General features: G+C 40.0%; 2 protein-coding genes across 11 annotated transcripts in view; one reads left to right on the top strand and one right to left on the bottom strand.

Annotated features, from left to right (window-relative positions):
* The first annotated feature begins 1,398 nt into the window (after window positions 1-1,398).
* On the top strand, window positions 1,399-14,102 carry SCOC (short coiled-coil protein). 3 transcript variants are annotated; one of them, XM_074905061.1, is made up of 4 exons: window positions 1,399-1,498; window positions 10,970-11,041; window positions 11,146-11,229; window positions 11,780-14,102. In XM_074905061.1, exons 1-4 carry the CDS (start codon window positions 1,399-1,401, stop codon window positions 11,920-11,922), a joined length of 399 nt encoding a protein of 132 aa, XP_074761162.1. In that variant the 3' UTR covers window positions 11,923-14,102. The 3 variants fall into 3 exon arrangements, with proteins under 3 accessions (XP_074761162.1, XP_074761163.1, XP_074761165.1); XM_074905062.1 differs by having other exon boundaries at window positions 1,435-1,498; window positions 10,967-11,041; XM_074905064.1 differs by lacking the exon at window positions 1,399-1,498 and adding an exon at window positions 10,156-10,256.
* Window positions 14,103-14,214: 112 nt separating this feature from the next.
* The window catches only part of CLGN (calmegin), a 31,950-nt gene continuing 27,560 nt past the window's right edge, over window positions 14,215-18,604 (bottom strand). For all 8 annotated transcript variants that reach the window (XM_074905056.1, XM_074905053.1, XM_074905055.1 and 5 more), the window contains one exon: window positions 14,215-16,965. In XM_074905056.1, the coding sequence (XP_074761157.1) occupies window positions 16,885-16,965 (81 nt within the window). In that variant the 3' untranslated portion in view covers window positions 14,215-16,884. The remainder of the gene's footprint in view (window positions 16,966-18,604) is intronic.

Here is an 18,604-nt window from a genome sequence, read left to right as displayed (position 1 = left end):
CTCAAGGATTTGGAATGAAACCAGTAGGTCTCTCTATACAGACTACTCAAGACCAATAAGGTAAATTTTGAACTGGTTCTCATCAATGATGTGACACAAAAATTAGTAACTCTCAACACAATTCTGAAAATGCAAGATGTGCTTGGTTTTCAGTAATCTCTGAAGGTAGCTGTCAGTAACTTCACTGATACCAACAGAAAAACTTAAATAAAACTAAGCAATTAAAGGATCGGAAGACAAAACTAAATAGCAGCACTGCATTTATAATTTCTGTAAGCTGCACCAGTTCCAATGCTCAGTGTCTTAGGCCCCTTTGTCCTGCAAAATTATGTATTGTTTTTACCTTTGTAAATACAAGCCGTCTCAGGAGTCCAAATCACCAAATGACCAAAAGTGTGAAAGGCAAACTGTAAATTCTGAGAACTATTTCATTCTGTAGTTGGACATTTCTTCACAAAACTAAGACTCAATTTTTAGTGAGACTTCAGAGAGGCTCCTACCTACATTTAAGAAAAAACTATTTGTCAACATCCTAAACTTAGAGCCTTTTTCTGAATACAAAATAAAATATTAAAAGACGGGTAAATACTAAACTTGCAACCACCTGAAAATAAAGTGGTTCCACTATTTCACTATACTGTCTTTAATCAAGACCAGGGCCATTTATATTTTTAAATTAATTGCAAGAAAACATTCTACTTCAGGAGCACAAAAGAAAGCTGGTTCTAAAGAGTTCAGAAGTTTGAGGTGAATTGCTAGTTTATATGTTCAAACTATGTCCAGTTTTCTTTAAGAAGCAAAACAAGACTGAAGTGGGGTTTTCTTTGAGCTCGATTTATCTTCTTTCCTCCCATCTACTGTCAGAGAATGTCACATGTTCAGTTACCTGACTTCACTTGTTCATATTATCTGATTGGTTTTGATGCAACTGTTCATGTAAGTAAAATTACATTCCTACATAGCTGAAGATTACATTTTAAATTTGCTGCTCCCAAATCTCTCCATTGCGCTTGCTTGGACTGTAAGAGACATTTTTTTAACACTAAGTTACTTTCCCTCTTTTCTCTATCAAAAAAACCCTCCCACAGGAACCAATACACAGCCCTAGAGAAAATCAAGAACAATAAGAAGCCAGCTAGGGTGAATACACAGTTCTTTCACAGAAAGAGCCCACAATGTGTTTGCTCAAGCACATAACTGACGAAGCTGTTAGAACACGGAAACCTTCTAGCTTTACCATTTCCGGAAAAGAGCTCAAGGTTCAGATGAAATACCACACAGGGTAAGATGTGTGTAGTTGCCAACAGTATGCAATAACACCTGTGTGTTGGACTCATTAAAGATTTAACCAGAGAAGTCACGTGCACACTGAAAAATGGCTGACAACTGCCATGCTTAATGCACGTCTCAAAAACTTTGAAAAAAGGAAGCACGATGGAGTTACCTTTGGATGAGGAGGATGGCACTTTCACCAACATTTCTTTGGCAGATGATTCAGGTAAGAAACTACAGTAATCTACTGATACAATACAAATACCACGGGGTGAATAATAGTACTGGGCGAGCACATGAATATGTAGATCCTAATTACCAGGTACAATGTATTTTTAGCAAATGCCCCCAAGTAAACTTTTCTATCTGTGTAGTTGAATAAGCCTTGTGATTAGTTAAGAATTAAAATTTTGGGGGTATGGAGGCTACCACAGTTTTCATGTGGTTATATACATTTGTCATGTGAGCACATACAGCTTTTCACCCTTTAGAAAGAAAGTTACAGAAATGTTTACTCAGTAGTTACTACTATCAAAGAAAATACAGATAATGCTGGCCTTTCCTCCTGAATATGGAATGATAATCTTTTTGACATACTCTAGTGAGAGCTCACAAGAAATGATGCAAATTAATTGGCAATGGAAATAAGCTGATCCATTTAGATCCCAAATATTAAGCATTTAATTGCCTTAAAAGAAATTACAAAATCAAAAACTGCCTCTCCCCCACTGGCCCTTCTAGCTTATGGAATAAAAATTATTTGGAATGGGAAGTAGGATAGTTCAACATACTAGAAAAATGAAGTTAATATGAATTGATAATAAATTATTTAGAAAGGTGTGGACAGAGTATCAACTTGATCATGTCAGCATGGCTGCCATGCAGCTGTGCTAATTTACAGTAGCTAGAAATCTGGATTGCTTATTAATGGATAATACAAGTCCTATGTGTCGTCACCACCCCCCCCCCCCCCCTTTTTTTTTTTCAGCATAAAGAATGTTTTGCACATGTTATCTTTACCTCATATACACACACACACAAAAAAGCCACTCATGGAGTTGATCTTATTTTTAGAACAATTTTCTATCAATTTCTTATTAGTGTGATGGTGCTGAACTGCCTGTCTGAATGCACTTTATTTATATAGCATATAGCCTAATGACACCAAAATGTGGTTGGCCTCAAGTATTCACAAGAAGATAAACGGGCAGACCTTGGTCCCAGTTGTGAAGTAATGAAGGGTTCTCCTGACAGTGAATCTCACTCTTTCCCTGCAGCAAGGTGTAGAACTGTTTCATGACTTGCTGCACTGCTGATAACGTGGCAAGAACAGATGAGGGGTAGCATGCAGTGTCAAGATTGTCTAGTTTTTGCACAGCATCCAGAAGTAGCTGAGTTAGGGATGACTCCATAATACTGGATGGGTTTGAATCTGCTCTGTCTCATAGATGGGTGGTTTTGCCATATTGCTTGCTCAGTCTTTCAGAAGATGTCAAGTCGCTTTCTTTAGGAGGCAAACACCCACTAGTCTCCTCTGCTATTCTAACCTCAGCACCCTCACAGCTTGAAAAATGTTAATACGTGTGAGAAAACAGAGGCATAAAGTTAAAAACTCTCTCATTCAGGCACTGACACTGGATACCCAAGTCAACTGAGGCATTCAGGGCTTGATACTCACCAATGGCAAGCCCTGACAGATGTCACTGCTTTAAAATTAGCTGCTAGCTCAGCAACAGTGCAAATAAGACTACTCCACCTCAGAAACTGAGCACCTCAAATTTACTAGACTCTTGATTGCAGTAACACATCCAAGGTCAGAGAAAGGTCATGTTCACAACACAGAGAGGACTATAAACAAGGCTTCTTTATGCAAGATCTGCTACCAATATCAGAGTAGTAGTGTAGGGTTGGGGACAGTCACTCAGAAGTAGAGAGATAAATTCAGAGTAACTGAAAGTTCAGGCAAGCTTTTAGCTTGAAGGCATAGAGGGAGAATACAGTAAGACTCATGGTGAACATGGTAACCCTGGTCCATTTCTTCTGCCAGAGGGCAACACTTGGAGACAGGGGAGAAACCTATAAGAAAATTCCTAATCTATAATAGGAAGAAATTATATATACTTTGTAGGAAACAGTCTTCCTCATCTCTCCCAGTTGAAGTTAAGACTAATTACATTAACTAAGAAACTAAGAGACAGAATGGGGCTTATAGCTCTAACTGTAAGGCTGCAGAAGAAAAATACTTCGAGAAGAGCAGAAAAAAAAAACTTTTACAAGGTAGAGAAGAAGATTTCTTAGGGTGGACAACAGCAAGTTCAAGGAAGAATTAAGGAAGCCAGGCTTGCAATATGATGATCATAAGTGGACTTTGCCTGAGGATGACCTGGTGTTTTAGAAACAAGTGTTCCATAATTAAATTTTAAGTAGGATCACAAAGATGCACTGGTTTTAATGAATTCTGGTATGTTTGTAATTGCATAAAGCTCTCCCCTGTTTCTTAAAATGTACCGGAAAGGATACTAAACAGACAAGTAGAACAACACACTTTGTATGTACAATCTGAAGCATAATCAGAATACAGTCTTCATATCAAAGTTTCTTTAGTACAGTGAAAAGCCATTGTGGCAAAGCAACAGGGGTTAATGAGCCTGATTAACTGAGTGCGATGCATGAATATTTAATAGCTACTGCTCTTTCAAACAACAGCGTTTCCCTATTAAGTACATAGGTATTAAAAATAAATAATTTCCATGTAAATCAAGATGAACACAAAATGGTAGCAAGATAGAAACTTCTCGCTAAGTATTTTAACAGCAATATCAAAAGATATGGAATCAAGGAAAGCATTCATTAACAGAATTTGTGAAAATATTTTCACCTTTAATGAAAGAAATACCTTTTCATTTAGAAACTCATAGCACTTGATAAAGTTCCCTCAAAAAATTACCTACTCAAATAAAAACTCAGAGGAAATGGAACCAAAAATAAAACGGTGAGATGATGCCCAACAGCTGCAGAAACTTCTGTATTGTTCTTCTGATCAATGCTCTATAAGTAAATCAAGGCTCTCTTTCTTCATTGTAAAGAACCTAGAAATTCTCTTATTCTTTTCTCAGATACACTTTCCAGAAAGCCAATATTAAGGACTACGTTTCTCACATAAACCCCTCCTTTTAAAAAGCAGATACAAACCTCTAAATGTTTAGGTCTAACTTACAGAAAGCCAAACCCATTTTTCATCTCATTAAGTTACCAGTAAAGCTTTATGTAACCTTGCTAATAAGTCCTTCCACAAAATTTGATGGCAAACCTATAGCTGATGATTACAAGGAGGATCAAACTGTTAACAGGACAACATTGTCATATATGTTGATATCCACAATCTAAAGCTGCAAAGAGCTCAGTTGCTCAGTCTGTTAAAAAGTGAATTTTTGTGGAATAAGAGTAGAAATAAGAGCATTTGCATTCATGAAAAATCCAGCAAAAGATAGGACACAGTTACATTAGAAAGCAGGTCTCTTCAGGGTTAAAGAAGAAAATATGACTTTCTAAGGCTTTCTTTTTGTATATTTTCTAAAGAGACTGGATTTTTTCCCCAACCATATGCTCACAGGTTACATCGTCTGATGAGGTGCCATTCTCATTCAGGACTACCAAAATATGCACAATAAGTAAGGACACAGACAATAGTTAGACCAACATAAGCCAGAATAGCTGCTCATTTGGTATAATTTGATTTGGTTGGAAAAAGTGCAAACTACTCAAAATCTGCATTTGACAGAAGTCTGTAAATTTGCACAAGGATGTGCACAAGGCTACAAAAGACTTTTGAGGTTACTCGGAAAGAGTAACAAGAATTGCAAAGAATTCTGGTGTAAAGCAACATTACTTGAAAAAAAACTTCTCAGAGTCTTTCTATCATTTCCACGGAGAAACAGAATCATGAAGATTTGATGTAAAGGGTCTTGCGAGTTAGCATCACAAGGAAAAATAATTAAGCCATTTGTATTCCTTTTTGTCTTTTTCATTGTGGCAATAATTAAAGGAGAAAACAGTACAGTTCAAATAGCAAACTCATCTCAGAAATATATACAATACCTTCTTCTGTTAGTGAAAAGGAGAATACATTTCTATTCTAGTGGTGAACAGTGAAGCCTCTGTCATCAGTCAGCTTACGCAGGCGCCTCTAGCGCCTGTAATGTTGCCAGAAAGGAAGTGAAAGGCTTGTTGGTTTGCACTGTGTACCGTGGAAAAAACAGGGTGTACACCAGCATTTTAGAAATAAAACGTCTGAAAATGTTTGTCATTAGCAGTAATGACTTAGAATCTGAGTCCAGAGTAATAAAATTCTCTTCTGTAGTTTTGTAACAGTGCACACATATGCATTCAGGTAAACTGTTCGTGATGCTTTATAGCCCAGGGAGATTGTTGCTATTTTAAGCAAAAAATGTTCTTTCAGTGAAAGTGAATAAATTAATTACTTTTACCAGCAACTTCAGCTAGTTTTAGGAAAGCTTAATTGGAACTTAGGATACAAGTATAGATAATTGCATCTGTAAAGTGAAACATGTTGTTCCTATAAATTTAATATAGATGACAATATTATGAATGCCTGCTCTGCTTTAACCAAATACCTTAGAAAATATAAAATGGATTAGTAAGAAAGAAAGGGATTAGCACCTGTTCGTAGTGACATCCAAGTCAGTTTTGACTTTGGGAGCTCTGACACATTGCTAAAAACTACGAGCTCTCTTTATAACTCTTCATTCAGAAAATCCACTTATTTGAAGCAAGTGATCTAGTGTATAATGTAAGAACAGTTTAATAAACCAAACGGTGGAACGGTGTTCAAGTATTTCCAGCAATGAAGAGAATTATCTTAATTTGTTCTTTTAAACTTCAGAGTGGCTATTACTATGTTGCTATGCTGCTCCGCAGAAGAAAAGAATAAATTTTCAGCCTTTGTGAATATTATGTCATTTTCTTGCTAAGGTATACATTCTCTAGAGTAGAGAGCAGTGAGTTTGTAAACAAAACTAAAAAACCCTCTGTGAACACAGGTTTTGCCCAGTCTCTCAGCCTTGAGCTGCATATTCCAAAGACTCAGAGTAAACAGCCACATAGCGAAGTCGACCAAATTGCTCATGCTTACATGTAATTAGTATTTACCCCACTAATTTTGCTCCTCCTGGTGAGTGGGGAAACCACAGAGAAGCAAATGCTGCCAGATCCCTGTCAAACCAAAGCCAGTCTTCAGAAGGATTGTTTCAGGTTCTCCTGGGAACAGTTCCCAGACGAGACTTGCCATGCTCCAACTTACAGAACAAAGAAATGACACTTTCTAACACAAGAGTTAACAAAATACTACAGGCTGATAAAAGCAAGAATTGCTATACAAGGGCTTGGATTGGCCACCTCCAGCCGAAGGAGTCACCAAGCACCTCCATAAAATGCAAGGTACTCTTTGGTTACTCTACACACATGCATAGGTGTGTCTTCCCTGGGACACATTCTGTGTTATAAAAGGAATCTTATTGTTTGGGATATACTCTTAATCCCTAAAGCTTCACATTTAAAGTGCACAACAAATTTCATTGATGATGTATTACCCAGTGCAAAACAGGTGAGGTAAGGAAAAACAAATAGGCAAGTCATGTGATATGCTGAATTTCTGTTGTTCTGGTTGATTTCTCATACAAAATACTTAGGGCTGTGGGCTTTTTTTTCTGCGGTGTGTTGGTTTTGATTGTTTGTCTGTTTGTTTATATCTGGTAATGCATCAGATATTTAGAATCCTGGGGTTGGCTTCTTTGCACTGGAAAAAAGAGGGAGGGTTAGGAAAGCAAACTTTTTTAAGGGAAAGCAAGATGAGCTAGGTGTTCTCTCTGTGGAATTTACACCCAGCAGCATCAATCCAACAGTCTTGGTCCCTGAACTGGGCAGATCAGGGCTGTGCATGGCAGGGTTGCTCCCTGCTGGCTCAGCACTTAGGTATACTTCCCTTGGAAATCCAGGGACAAAGGACAGGGAAAGAAAAAAGTACCATGGATGGATCTTGGCAGGATAAGGAGTTGGGATATAACTGGGTCACACAGAAACAGTTCCTAAACGCTGGGGCCCAGGAGCACAGGCCAGCTGCACAATTTCAGATATTGGGGTAAAGGGATTCATAGCAGGCACTTACAGTAGGAAGATGCATTGTGGGACATCCAGTACATTCGCGTACACTGCGGTACAAACCTAAGGAAGCATCTGTGCAGCTGTTTTACACTAACCTAGTCACAGACAGCACCGTGTAGACTAAAGACACCATCTGTTCTCTGCTGACAGCCCCTCTGTAATGATAACAGCAGGGGCTCGGATAAAGACAATTTCCTCTAAAGGAAAACAAAAAAAACCCTCTCACATAGGTTAACCTCTGAAAGAGAGTTTCAGCCTGGTGCTCAAGCTCAAACACCAGAGTGAAGAATCAGAAAAAAATACCACAGTCAGAAACCACAAGCATGCAAAGTAGAATGAACCCTCAACAGCATACATACCAAAAAGGAAATGGTAGGTAAACCAGCAACTCTTGGAATTACTACTCTGTTTTGGCTGCAACAGCATAGGAGCCAATATGTCTGGTTTCCATGCCATCCCACAATTTAACATCAAAAATTTTCCAACTTTGCTCACTTTGGGACAGTTTAGACAAAAACCTGCAAATGTAATGGGCGAGCAAAGTGGAATTTCTGCAGCAGAGAGGTAAATTTCCCCAAGATTAGCCAGCAATATTTTTTTTCCCTTCTTACAGTATAAAACACACAAGTTCTTTACCAGGTAAGCAAGCTTTCCATCTACCTGTATCAACCTGCAGACTTTGGCCACATTTTTTCCCCATCTATCGCTGGAGACTGTCTTACTGGAAAGAATTATGAGAACCTGTTGGTTGCCAGGCTCGCCACCTAAAGAGTGCAGCAAGCAAGACTGTAACAGGGTGAGAAACACCTGTCATTTTTAAAACAGCAATCAAGGAGAGTTACTAACCAGCTCCTAAAGCCCAGCCACCACCTGGAAGGACTGCCTGCAGGGATACGGAGGATGACTGAGTTAAAAATGCCTTTTGTAGAGAAGGTGACATACTTTTAAGTGAAACAGCTAAGGGAAGTGAAAACAACAGACTTGTTTTCCAGTACAAACAGGCTGCAGGGCTCTAAATAAAATAGGTTCTCATAACTCAAACAACATTCAGTCTAATCTGAATTTATCTGATTGTGAGGTCAAAATGTTATTAACGCAATGCTAATAATATTGTGGAGGCACCCAGAAGATGTAGATATTAGAAAGACATACTTTCTATAGTATACTTAAAAAAAAAAATACAGCAGAGGGCACACTTACGAAATGTCTTTATCTCCCTGAGTATCTACACAGCATGAAATTATTTATAACTGGGTATATTCCTGTAACATACGGATATGATTTGACTCTATTTCACTGCAACATATGGTTCAAGCTGCATAGTACCTATAAAGATACTACAGGTTATGCGGTGCAGTTGCTTCAGCAAAGCCACTAAAATTAGGTCGGGTCCTGCATGTTGCCTTTAGTGTGGCTCACAGACCATCCTGAGGTCCAAAGGGAGCAGCACCCTGTGCACCATGTTCTGCAAGGGTTGTTCCTGCCCGGGAACTGGGGAAGCAGCACAGGCAGGCAGGAGCGTTGGTTTGGAACTATTGAGCCTGGCTAGGTGAGAGCAACTCCGTGAAGTCACTTAGTGTGATATCTAATGCTGTAAGATCCAGAAGCAAGGCGTTAAATCACAGGTTTCTGAGTCTTGACGCTGCTGTGCAGGAGGTTTATTGATCTGCCAGATTTATGGGGCACTGAGCTGGAGCCAGCAAACCCTGCTGGACTCTAGTTGGGAGTCTCGTCTCCAGGAGCTCCACCTGCAAGCATCTGTGAGGGTGAACTGCCACCACACACACACACACACGCTTGGTTTTCTTGAACCTTCCTCAGGCTTTGCCACCCTGCCTAACCCTGCAGGAGTTACACGCTGGAGAACACCTGAACACAATGCAGAGAGACCACCCAGGGTCTGAGGGCCACCGCATTAACAACGGCACTCACCGATGAGCACAACACACCTTTAACATAGGGTTATAAACATAGGGTTATCTAAACACAGAATCGCAGAACCATCAAGGTTGGAAAAGACCTTGAAGATCGTCCAGTCTAACCATTAACCTAACACTGACAGTTCCCAACTACACCAGATCCCTCAGCACTCCGTTGACTCAACTCTTAGACCGCTCCAGTGATGGGGACTCCACCACCTCCCTGGGCAGCCCATTCCAACGCCCAACAACCCCTTCTGGAAAGAAATGCTTCCTAATAGCCAGTGTAAACCTTCCCTGGTGCAACTTGAGGCCATTCCCTCTTGTCCTGTCGCTTTCTACTAGGCTAAAGAGACATCCCCAGCTCTCCGCACCCTCCTGTCAGGGAGCTGTAGAGGGCGATGAGGTCTCCCCTCAGCCTCCTCTTCTCCAGACTAAACACCCCCGCTTCCCTCAGTAAGACCTGCGCTTCAGAAACGCTGATATTCATTTAATTGCGGACGTACTAGTTACTTCCATGGCTTCCCCTGCAGTTCAGTGGAATTTAGGGGGAAAGGACCGCGTAGGGTTTAACGAAACGCTTGAGAGCGGGCGGAGGCGCCACACGCTCCCGGGGCCGTGAAGGGGCGAGGCTGGGGGGCGGGGCCCGGCCGCTGCGGGGGCGGGGTCTCTCCAGCCGCGCCCCGCCCCCGAGCGCCGGCCGGTCGACCAGCGGGGCGGGGCGGGGCTTCCCCCCGTCAGGGAGGTGCCGGGGCCCCGCCCCGCTGCGCCCATTGGCCCGCGCCGGGCCAGGCGGCGGTCAGGCGGCGCATGCGCAGTGCGGAGCGCAGAGCTGCGGCCGGGCCGGGGCGGGGGGCGCAACCCGCAGGGAGGCGGCGGCGGCAGGTGAGGAGGCGAGACGGGACCGGACGGGGCGACCGGGCCATAGCGGCTGTGGGGAGGGTCCTCTAGGCTGCGGGACTGCCGGCGGCTCCCGGAGGGTCCTGCGCCGAAGCCCTAGGCGGTGCTGCCCCCGCCCCCCCCCCCCCCCCACCTCCGGCCCGGTCGGCGGTTCCCGGTGGCGGGTCCGGCGCCCTGGCGCTGCCGTTAGCCGTTCCGGTTCCGTCCCACAGCGACCGGGGGGGGGGGGGAAATGCTGAGGTGGGGTGACGGGGGAGGCGCTGTGAGGTGCAGGGGACCCGAAACACGCAGGTCCCCATGGGCCTGGCGTCCGCGACGCGATTGCCCATGATAACAGCGAAAGGGGGTGGACAATAAAGGGGCCCCTCTGCGTCTGTATTTCTTTAATAGCCAATTCCAGAAAGATCGGTGCTGAGAAGGCAGCAGTTGCATCATTGAAACATTGTGTGATTTTATGCATTAGTAATCTAGATGAGTTATTTTTGTAAACTGAAGCATAGTTGCTTGAAGAATTGTATCTACATCCCACATAAAGCTCTAGGAAAAATAAGTAAAGAATGTTAAAAAATGTTCTGCCTTAGGCTTAAGTGCCAGCTTTTCAACACCAATTAGAAAAATGCATCTAAAATGTAAATATAAAACCAGTTATGTTAATGCTTGTCTCAGTCATCATCTTTTTTTGCTTCTTCTTTAAGCAGAACGTGTCTCAGGAATACTCTCTTCAAAAGTGGAAAGAGCCCATTCTACAATGATGAATGCCGACATGGATGGTATAAGTTCTTAATGTTCTTGTTCTTCATTGTTATTTTTTTCTGCTTACTATAATTTCCAGGTGTTACAGAGGTTGCATTAAAACTCATGTGATTTATTGCAGCTGTTGAGGCTGAGAATCAGGTGGAATTAGAAGAGAAAACACGGCTTATTAATCAAGTTTTGGAACTGCAGCACACACTTGAAGGTTAGCAGTTTGACACATCAGATTTTTTTACAGGCACACAGTAATAAGCAAAATTGAACCTTACTGTTCTGCCCTACCTTAGTCAAGGTAGCCAGAAGTACGTCACACTGTTGAAGGTACATAAGGTCTCAGAACTATTTTTTTGCTTATGCAACATATTTGCTTGACTCTCATAATACACATCAAGCAGAAGAGGCAATAATTAACTTGCCCAGGCTCATTAGTTGACATACATCTTTGAGTCTGCTCATCACTGAACTTTTGTTTCCAAATAGTTTAGTTTGCAATAGCTTAGTTCAAAAATTCAAGAAAAGAATAAAGATACAGACTAACAGTTTCTTTAACAAGCTTGTCAAAATACTGTACTGCAAAATCATATAGGAAAAATGGGCTTTAGATAAAACTTGTGGGTAGCACAGTGTTTTAGAAGATAATACCTTATGGTAGTGTTCCTGCATTAAAAGTGTGAGAAGTGTGATGTAGGCACATAGAACATTAATTACTGTATGCAATAGTGTCTAATACTTTTCTTATAATATCACCTTCACAGATCTCTCAGCACGAGTAGATGCTGTTAAGGAAGAAAACTTGAAACTGAAATCAGAAAACCAAGTTCTTGGACAGTATATAGAAAATCTGATGTCAGCATCTAGTGTTTTCCAAACAACTGACACAAAAAGCAAAAGGAAGTAAGGGTTGACTCACAGATGATGTCATTGTATTGCTGCTGTCTTTTTTTGTTTTAATTGGCATAGGCTACATGAGCTAAAATACCTTAGTTTGTGGCTTTACTGGATACCTGAAGATTATAAACTTCGGTGATAAACAGAATTAAGAACATTGTCATAAACAGAAGACATAAGTTTGTGTATTGTTAAGGTTAAGCAATGTGCAAATGTAGTGTAGAGACTTACTATCATATTTGCTTTAAAAATGAGCTTATGTTAAAAAATGGGATTCAGTTTGTCAGGTTAAACAAAAATCTGTTGGCACTCTTTGAGGTCTTAGGGTAGTGTTCTTGACTAGCAGAATAATAGTTATAACATTGTGTTGAAAACCTTACTTAGCAAAAACATTCAAAGTCTAATTGCAGCACCTTTTTCACTTAAAATACATTTAGATTACTGCACAGTACTGTCCATAGCTCTGCAAAACAACCTCAAACAAACCTATAAACCCATTAAGAATTTCTACAAAAGTAATAATAGTATGACATTAGTTGCAGGGCTTGTGTACAGAAAAAACACTGAAGATCTTTTGGGGAGAGGTAGGGTAAGGGAACAGGGATAAGCAATTTACAACAGGGAAGTACCAAACTGATGCAGCAGTACCAGTGTTCGTAGTTTGTAAGATGTACACTTCATACCATTTTCACCTTCCTGTTTCCTCAAAGAGTGATCAGGCACGGTACGATGTATGATCTTCCTGAAGTTTTTCAGTTGTGTTTTGAAGAGTTAAATAAAAACCTTAGTAAGCTTTACGGAAACAGAAGGTCAGCAATGTTCCTCGTGCTCATTGTAACCCGTCAGCAGAGAGGAACCAAGAGCAAGTTTTTCCTTGCCACCTTTTACTTTCCTCCTGAAGTGCCAAACTTGTCTTTGCTTCAGGCCTTAGAGCATCTGCTTTCCTGCCCCAGAGCCTAAGCTTGTGAAGTACCTCAAGGCACTGCATGAAAACATCTGAAGCAGAAGACTGCAGTGGAACAAAGGTGGCTTTTGCCTCTCAAAATGAGCAGTGCCAAGGTGTGCTGTTTTTTACTGGCTTGGCTGTTTGCTAGGTTTTGTGAAGGAGCTCATCCCAGATTAGGGGCCTGAGCACTTCCCATAGAGGCAGCAGGTCTAGAATAATCAGTATTAAAGGAGAGCAGAAGCTGAAATACAAAGGATGCATGTTTTAGCAGTACTCAGTTGCATCCATTTCGTCATATACAGCAGCATCGCGGACTTAATTATGGATGTTACCTAGAACTGAGGTCTGTCTCTTCAGTCATGAAGCCATTATACTTTACCTTTTAACAAAAGGAAACCAGTAGTTCAAGGATCTCTTTCAGCCTTGCTGTGATGAATTACATAAAGCTGCAGGAACTGAATGAATGGATGTGATAGAATAAATCTCTCTCAAACCCCAAGTTTCTTGGCAGCTAAGCACTGCTGTGTCTCAAGCGTAAGCTGACATTGTGAGGTTCCCCCTCCTAAAGGAGAGATTTCCCATTTCTCCCTATTTAAGATGACCATACAGCACTTACTGGAGTGTCAGCAAAGGGAAATGATTGCAAACAAAGCACTTAAAGTTCAGTCTTGAGGGCTGTTCACAAGCTGGAGTCAAGAAACCTGAAGAAGTAAAAAGTTTTACCCACCAAAGCACAAATGGCTGATACCATTTGTGTCATGGGGTCCTGTAAACATCCAGAATTATTTTTAATCTTCTGTGGACTAGTCTCTCACTTTACTGCCTAGCTGGAACTATAAATTAATCCAAGAATTGCTAGTAGGTAGAGTAGATCACATGGTTAGTCCAGGGTTTGAGCATTAAAAAAAGAACAATCACGCCAAGCACTTAAGACTGCACAGCATCACAGCCATCCTAGCTTTAAAGCCATGTCAGCTGCACATCTCCATCTGCACTGTAGGAGATCAAGTAACACCGCATGTGCTTGTTAGACTTCAGCAATTGCCCAAGATAAGTAGTTTTAAAATCATGGCTTTGTATTGTAAGATTGGATAGTGATATTTTATCCACTGGTATGTATATAGTAGTCATTTCACCCGTGTACCATTTTACATCCCACTATTGTGGCCTTCATTTAACTTATGAACATTTTAAAGATGTTGTATTTCTGACTTTACACTAATAAAAACTTTTGATTTGTCTCACTTCGGTTTAACATTTGTAAACCCTAAAACTTCTCGTAACTATTTGTAGTCAAAAGGTGAAAATGTGGTAGAGTTTGCCATCATCTTCATTATTTCTGCATAGCTGAAGTGACTGAAAGACTAGATGTAATCAGCAAGTATTAAAATTAAACGAGTTAATTAACCTGTTTTCAGCAAGCTTCCAGTTTCAGACTTGCTTGGTATTTTTACCTGTTAATTTTACATTTCTGTATATTTTTCTGCTGGCTAAAGGAAAAAGATTGGTAGACTGCATCCAGTGTTGTCAAAAGCAAAAACTTGCACCTCTCCAAGCAAAAGAACTTTAAGCCAAGTTAGAAGAGATTTTACCTTTTCCTACATGGTGTAGGTAATGAACTGTACATTAGACAGAAATCAGAATTATTACTTCAACATACCTTCATGAATGTGGATGTTAACTCAGGAGTAGCTTCAGTTGTAATTAAATAAAAAGGCCTCAGTCCTACTTAGCCTTCCCTGAATATAGAAAATTCTCAGTCTGGGATTTGGAGTCTTCAGTAAAACCACTTTTACTAAGCTACGATGCAGCCAGTGGGAGTGCAGGCTCTCAACATCTGATGGAGTTCCAAAGACAACTGACAATTTTAACAGCAAGGCATCCCGGAACTGGATTATCATTAGTTTATTAATTTCTAAGCACTTTCAAGCAGCCTTGATAGCAAAATCAAGTATTTTTCCCCAGAATACCTGTTCAGATATAAATGGACTACGTGCAGGAGCTGTGGGTGAAATCTCAATGTCACTGGAAGGGGGCTCCTCTTTTGCCTGGCTTTCTAGATCTACTGCCCAAAGCTCTGGTATTTCTCCCCCAATTACTACTGTAAGACTAGATTCAAGTAAGCTGATTCTGTCTTCAGGTTCCAGGTAATTGAAGACATTAAGTTAGTATTAAAGTGAGACAGACCTTACACAGTATTACTGCAAACAGCACCCTGGAGTTGTGGCCTCACAAGACCATTTTACCCATAATAAATGGCTTCTTATCTACTGAAGTGAGGTACAAGCAAAGATGTTGATGGGGCATTAAATCAAGACTTTATGGGAACCTTAAGTTCAAAACCCAAAAGGAAGACTAGCATCCCCACTGTGGGGTGACTAATCCTTGGAGTAACTGTATCACACCAAACAAAAACACCCCTCAAAACAAAAACCAACCCCAAACCACACCCAAATGTTGTAATAATTCCAAAAGTGTTTTATGAGGCTCAGAGAAGATTCTTTCAAAAGCAGCACTGAAATGCACTCAACAGCTGTTACTAGCAGGATACTGCACTGGTAACAACTTCTATTGCTGAGAAGCCCCAGGCAGGAGGAAGAATCCGGAGTCTTCACGTCTTACCTTTTGCATGTAGATCCTAAATAAAAGAGGAGGGAACTTGCACTTATCTTCAAAAAAAACCCTCCCAAAAGCAAATAACAAGAGGCCTTTCCATGTAGTTCACACAAAATAGGGTCCATTATAATTCACTTTGGAACACTTCAGCATAAGCACTTGAAGACACTGGCTTCTTCATTAGGGTTAATTAAGCATTCATTTGCTAGGAACTTCCATGGAATCTTTGCCGACTCAGTTTCCTGTAAAAATATTACTTTAAGTGAACTAACATTGCAGGCACAAGGAAATCTGTTAGGTTCCTTATGAATTAATGTATTTCTACTTGTTTTTTATGTATGACTGCTTTTGTTAGCATTTTACATCCTGTTAGTATAGGCAGCTGCCAAGCAGCAAGAGGTTTCTGGTGACTGCAGTTTTATTGTCTGTTTTAATATACAGCTGAACTTTAACAAAACAAAGTTTCTTTTACAGTATGTCTTTATTTAAACTATGAGAATGCCCAGTTACTCACATCTGTAAAAAACTTAATCCATCAAAAATTCTTATCTATATTAATAAATTTCATGTTAAGCAAGAACTATTAAATATTTTTAGGAGGCAATGTACACATAGCAAGTATTCCATAAACAGAGGTTATACAACTCTGGCTTGGAACATGAGAACTATAAAAGTTTGAAAAAATTGTCTGTATGTCACTTCTTCAGATTTGATACCTGCATTCAAAAGTAAAACAAGTCACATAAACTACCACTTGCTCTATGAATATTCTATTTTAAAATATACCTTAAAAATAAATTACTGTAACCAATGTCTAAAGTGAACAGGTGACCACCCATGTAACAAGATCAACTAAAATAAATAATGTATAATAAAAATTGTTGCTGGCGCTAAATCATCATACAAAAACAATTATTGCATTTAGCTCTGCACAGAAAATACCTTTTCTCATAGCAACGTGAACTGCTATAGATGCTACAGCTATACTACCATCTTCTTTTAGCTGAAAAGTGTAAACAGCTAATTTTGTACTAGAGCTGCAAAAATATTATAATTCATGTTTTTAAAAAATAGTTAGGGGAAGTTTATCTCCAACTAATACTAATTTCTAGGAATCTTCAAATCTTAAGAATCTTCACCTTAAAAATCAGTAGACCAACTTGTAACTTCACTTTTATTCTGAATTTGAAACATCAGCTAACTCCTCACAGATAGTATTTCTCCTTGAAAAAGGGAATCAAAGAAGTTTCAGAAGGTTAAAAGCAGTTACAGAATTAAAATAGGAGGTTAAGTACCAGCAAGTCCTCCTTTTTCCTTCACATCTCGGGAACTTGCATGCCATCAGGCCCACTGAAGTAGCATACCAAAAGTTACTATTATTTAGACCTAAAAATACTAGCTGGAAGTACTTCAGTCCTTTCGTACTCTCCTTTTGCGCACTGATTTCAGTTGACCATCTCCAGAACTTGTGCTTTTATCAGCTTCTTCCTCCTGAGGGAAGAAAAAAAAAAATCCACATTAAAATTAAAACGATTTTAATTTAATTATTGAAACTGACACATTACTTTATTCCTCCTCCCAACTGCCCCAATCATATCACTAAATGTAACACTTAAGCAATAGGACTTTTTTTCCACAATACTAAACTAAAAATAAAGTCGGTAGAGGACTTTCCCCTTCTATATTCAGAAGGAAGAAAAGAGTACATCTAAACTGATGTCAGAAATTTGGGTTTGCCCATCTACTCACTGGTTTAAAAACGGTGACTTTTTGATGAATTTAGCAACTTCCTTGAAGTGCATCTTATGCCCATTTTAATTTCCACTTCTTAAGCAAGAAAGATTTGAAACATTCTGACTACTGCCTTTGGAGAGCCACAAATAGAACAAACTGTTCTTAAATCAGATGCGTTCTTCTCAGTTTAAAAGCGATAAGTTTACGGAGGCACATGAAAAACCTTCCCGAGACGAACTCCATTCTCAGACAGCACACTGCTTCCTCGCTATCCCGCCTCACCTAATGGCAGGCACCTCATCCCGGAGGAACAGCCCACAGAATGTAGCACAGCTGGAGTGAGGACATGATGTACATGACATCTCCCAAGTAGGTCACTAGCTAACTCATGACAGAAACTTGTACACCCTGAACACCCAGAGAAGAGCAAGCCGTAACCTCGCTGTGATGGCATATAGGCACTCAGATCTTGTTATCCCTTTCAGAGAGTCACATGCATCTTAATGGGGTTCATCAGATAGATACTGTATTCCTAGGTAAATGTACAAGGAAAAAAACCCAACTTCTTACAGGAACAAGAGGAAGAACTGAATAAGGGGTAATTAATGAAGAATTTCAGTGCTGAAACAATGCAGCCTCATGCAAGGTACAGTTTCCTAGAGGAGTTTTATATGAAAAGAAGGGAACATTAATTAAACTCTCCTAATCTGGGAAGGGACTCGTTTAGGGAGTGACAAGCACAAAATGACCAACAGAAATACTGTGGGTGGGTCTAAAGCATTTCAGACATACTAGAATTTCTAAATGAAAGGATAATGAGTAGTTGATGAGCAAGAAAAGCACATGCAAATTCCATTCTACAGTGTTATATTCTGAAAAATAGTTTATAGATTATCTGGTGACTGGATTGATACGCACAAGGAAAAATGAAACTGCAGGTGCTGAATTCAGAACCAGTATAGTAAATTTTGCTTAAAACCTTATTTTGGATTTAAAACAAAAAAGGTAACTGAAAGCTTAAGGTTTTTCTAGGTCTCACTGAAAGGCTATTCAGTTAGAAGCACATGTTCCATCAATTAAGTAGCATGATAAAAAGCAAAACTACTGCAGCACCCAAATTTTCAAGACTTGCAATTCATTTAATAACCAGTTGAAAACTGTACTCCTGTGAAAAAGTTACCTGTTTAGAGACGTGTACAATCACTTCCATACTATACTTGTATTTTACAATAAATATCACCTCCTAGCCAAAATTACATAGGAAGAGACATGTTTCACAAATCTATACAGAGCATTTGAGGTGTCAAATACAAAGACAATTTGTTTCATGGCTCAACAGAAACAAAACTCTTGTAGGTAACTGGGCTTAGAAGTGTGATGTTGGACAAGGGCAAGG

The sequence above is a fragment of the Athene noctua genome, chromosome 4 (genome assembly GCF_965140245.1).
Source record: "Athene noctua chromosome 4, bAthNoc1.hap1.1, whole genome shotgun sequence".
Classification (NCBI taxonomy): domain Eukaryota; kingdom Metazoa; phylum Chordata; class Aves; order Strigiformes; family Strigidae; genus Athene; species Athene noctua.
Note: the sequence above shows the minus strand (reverse complement) of the source record. Positions and strands in the feature narration are given on the sequence as shown.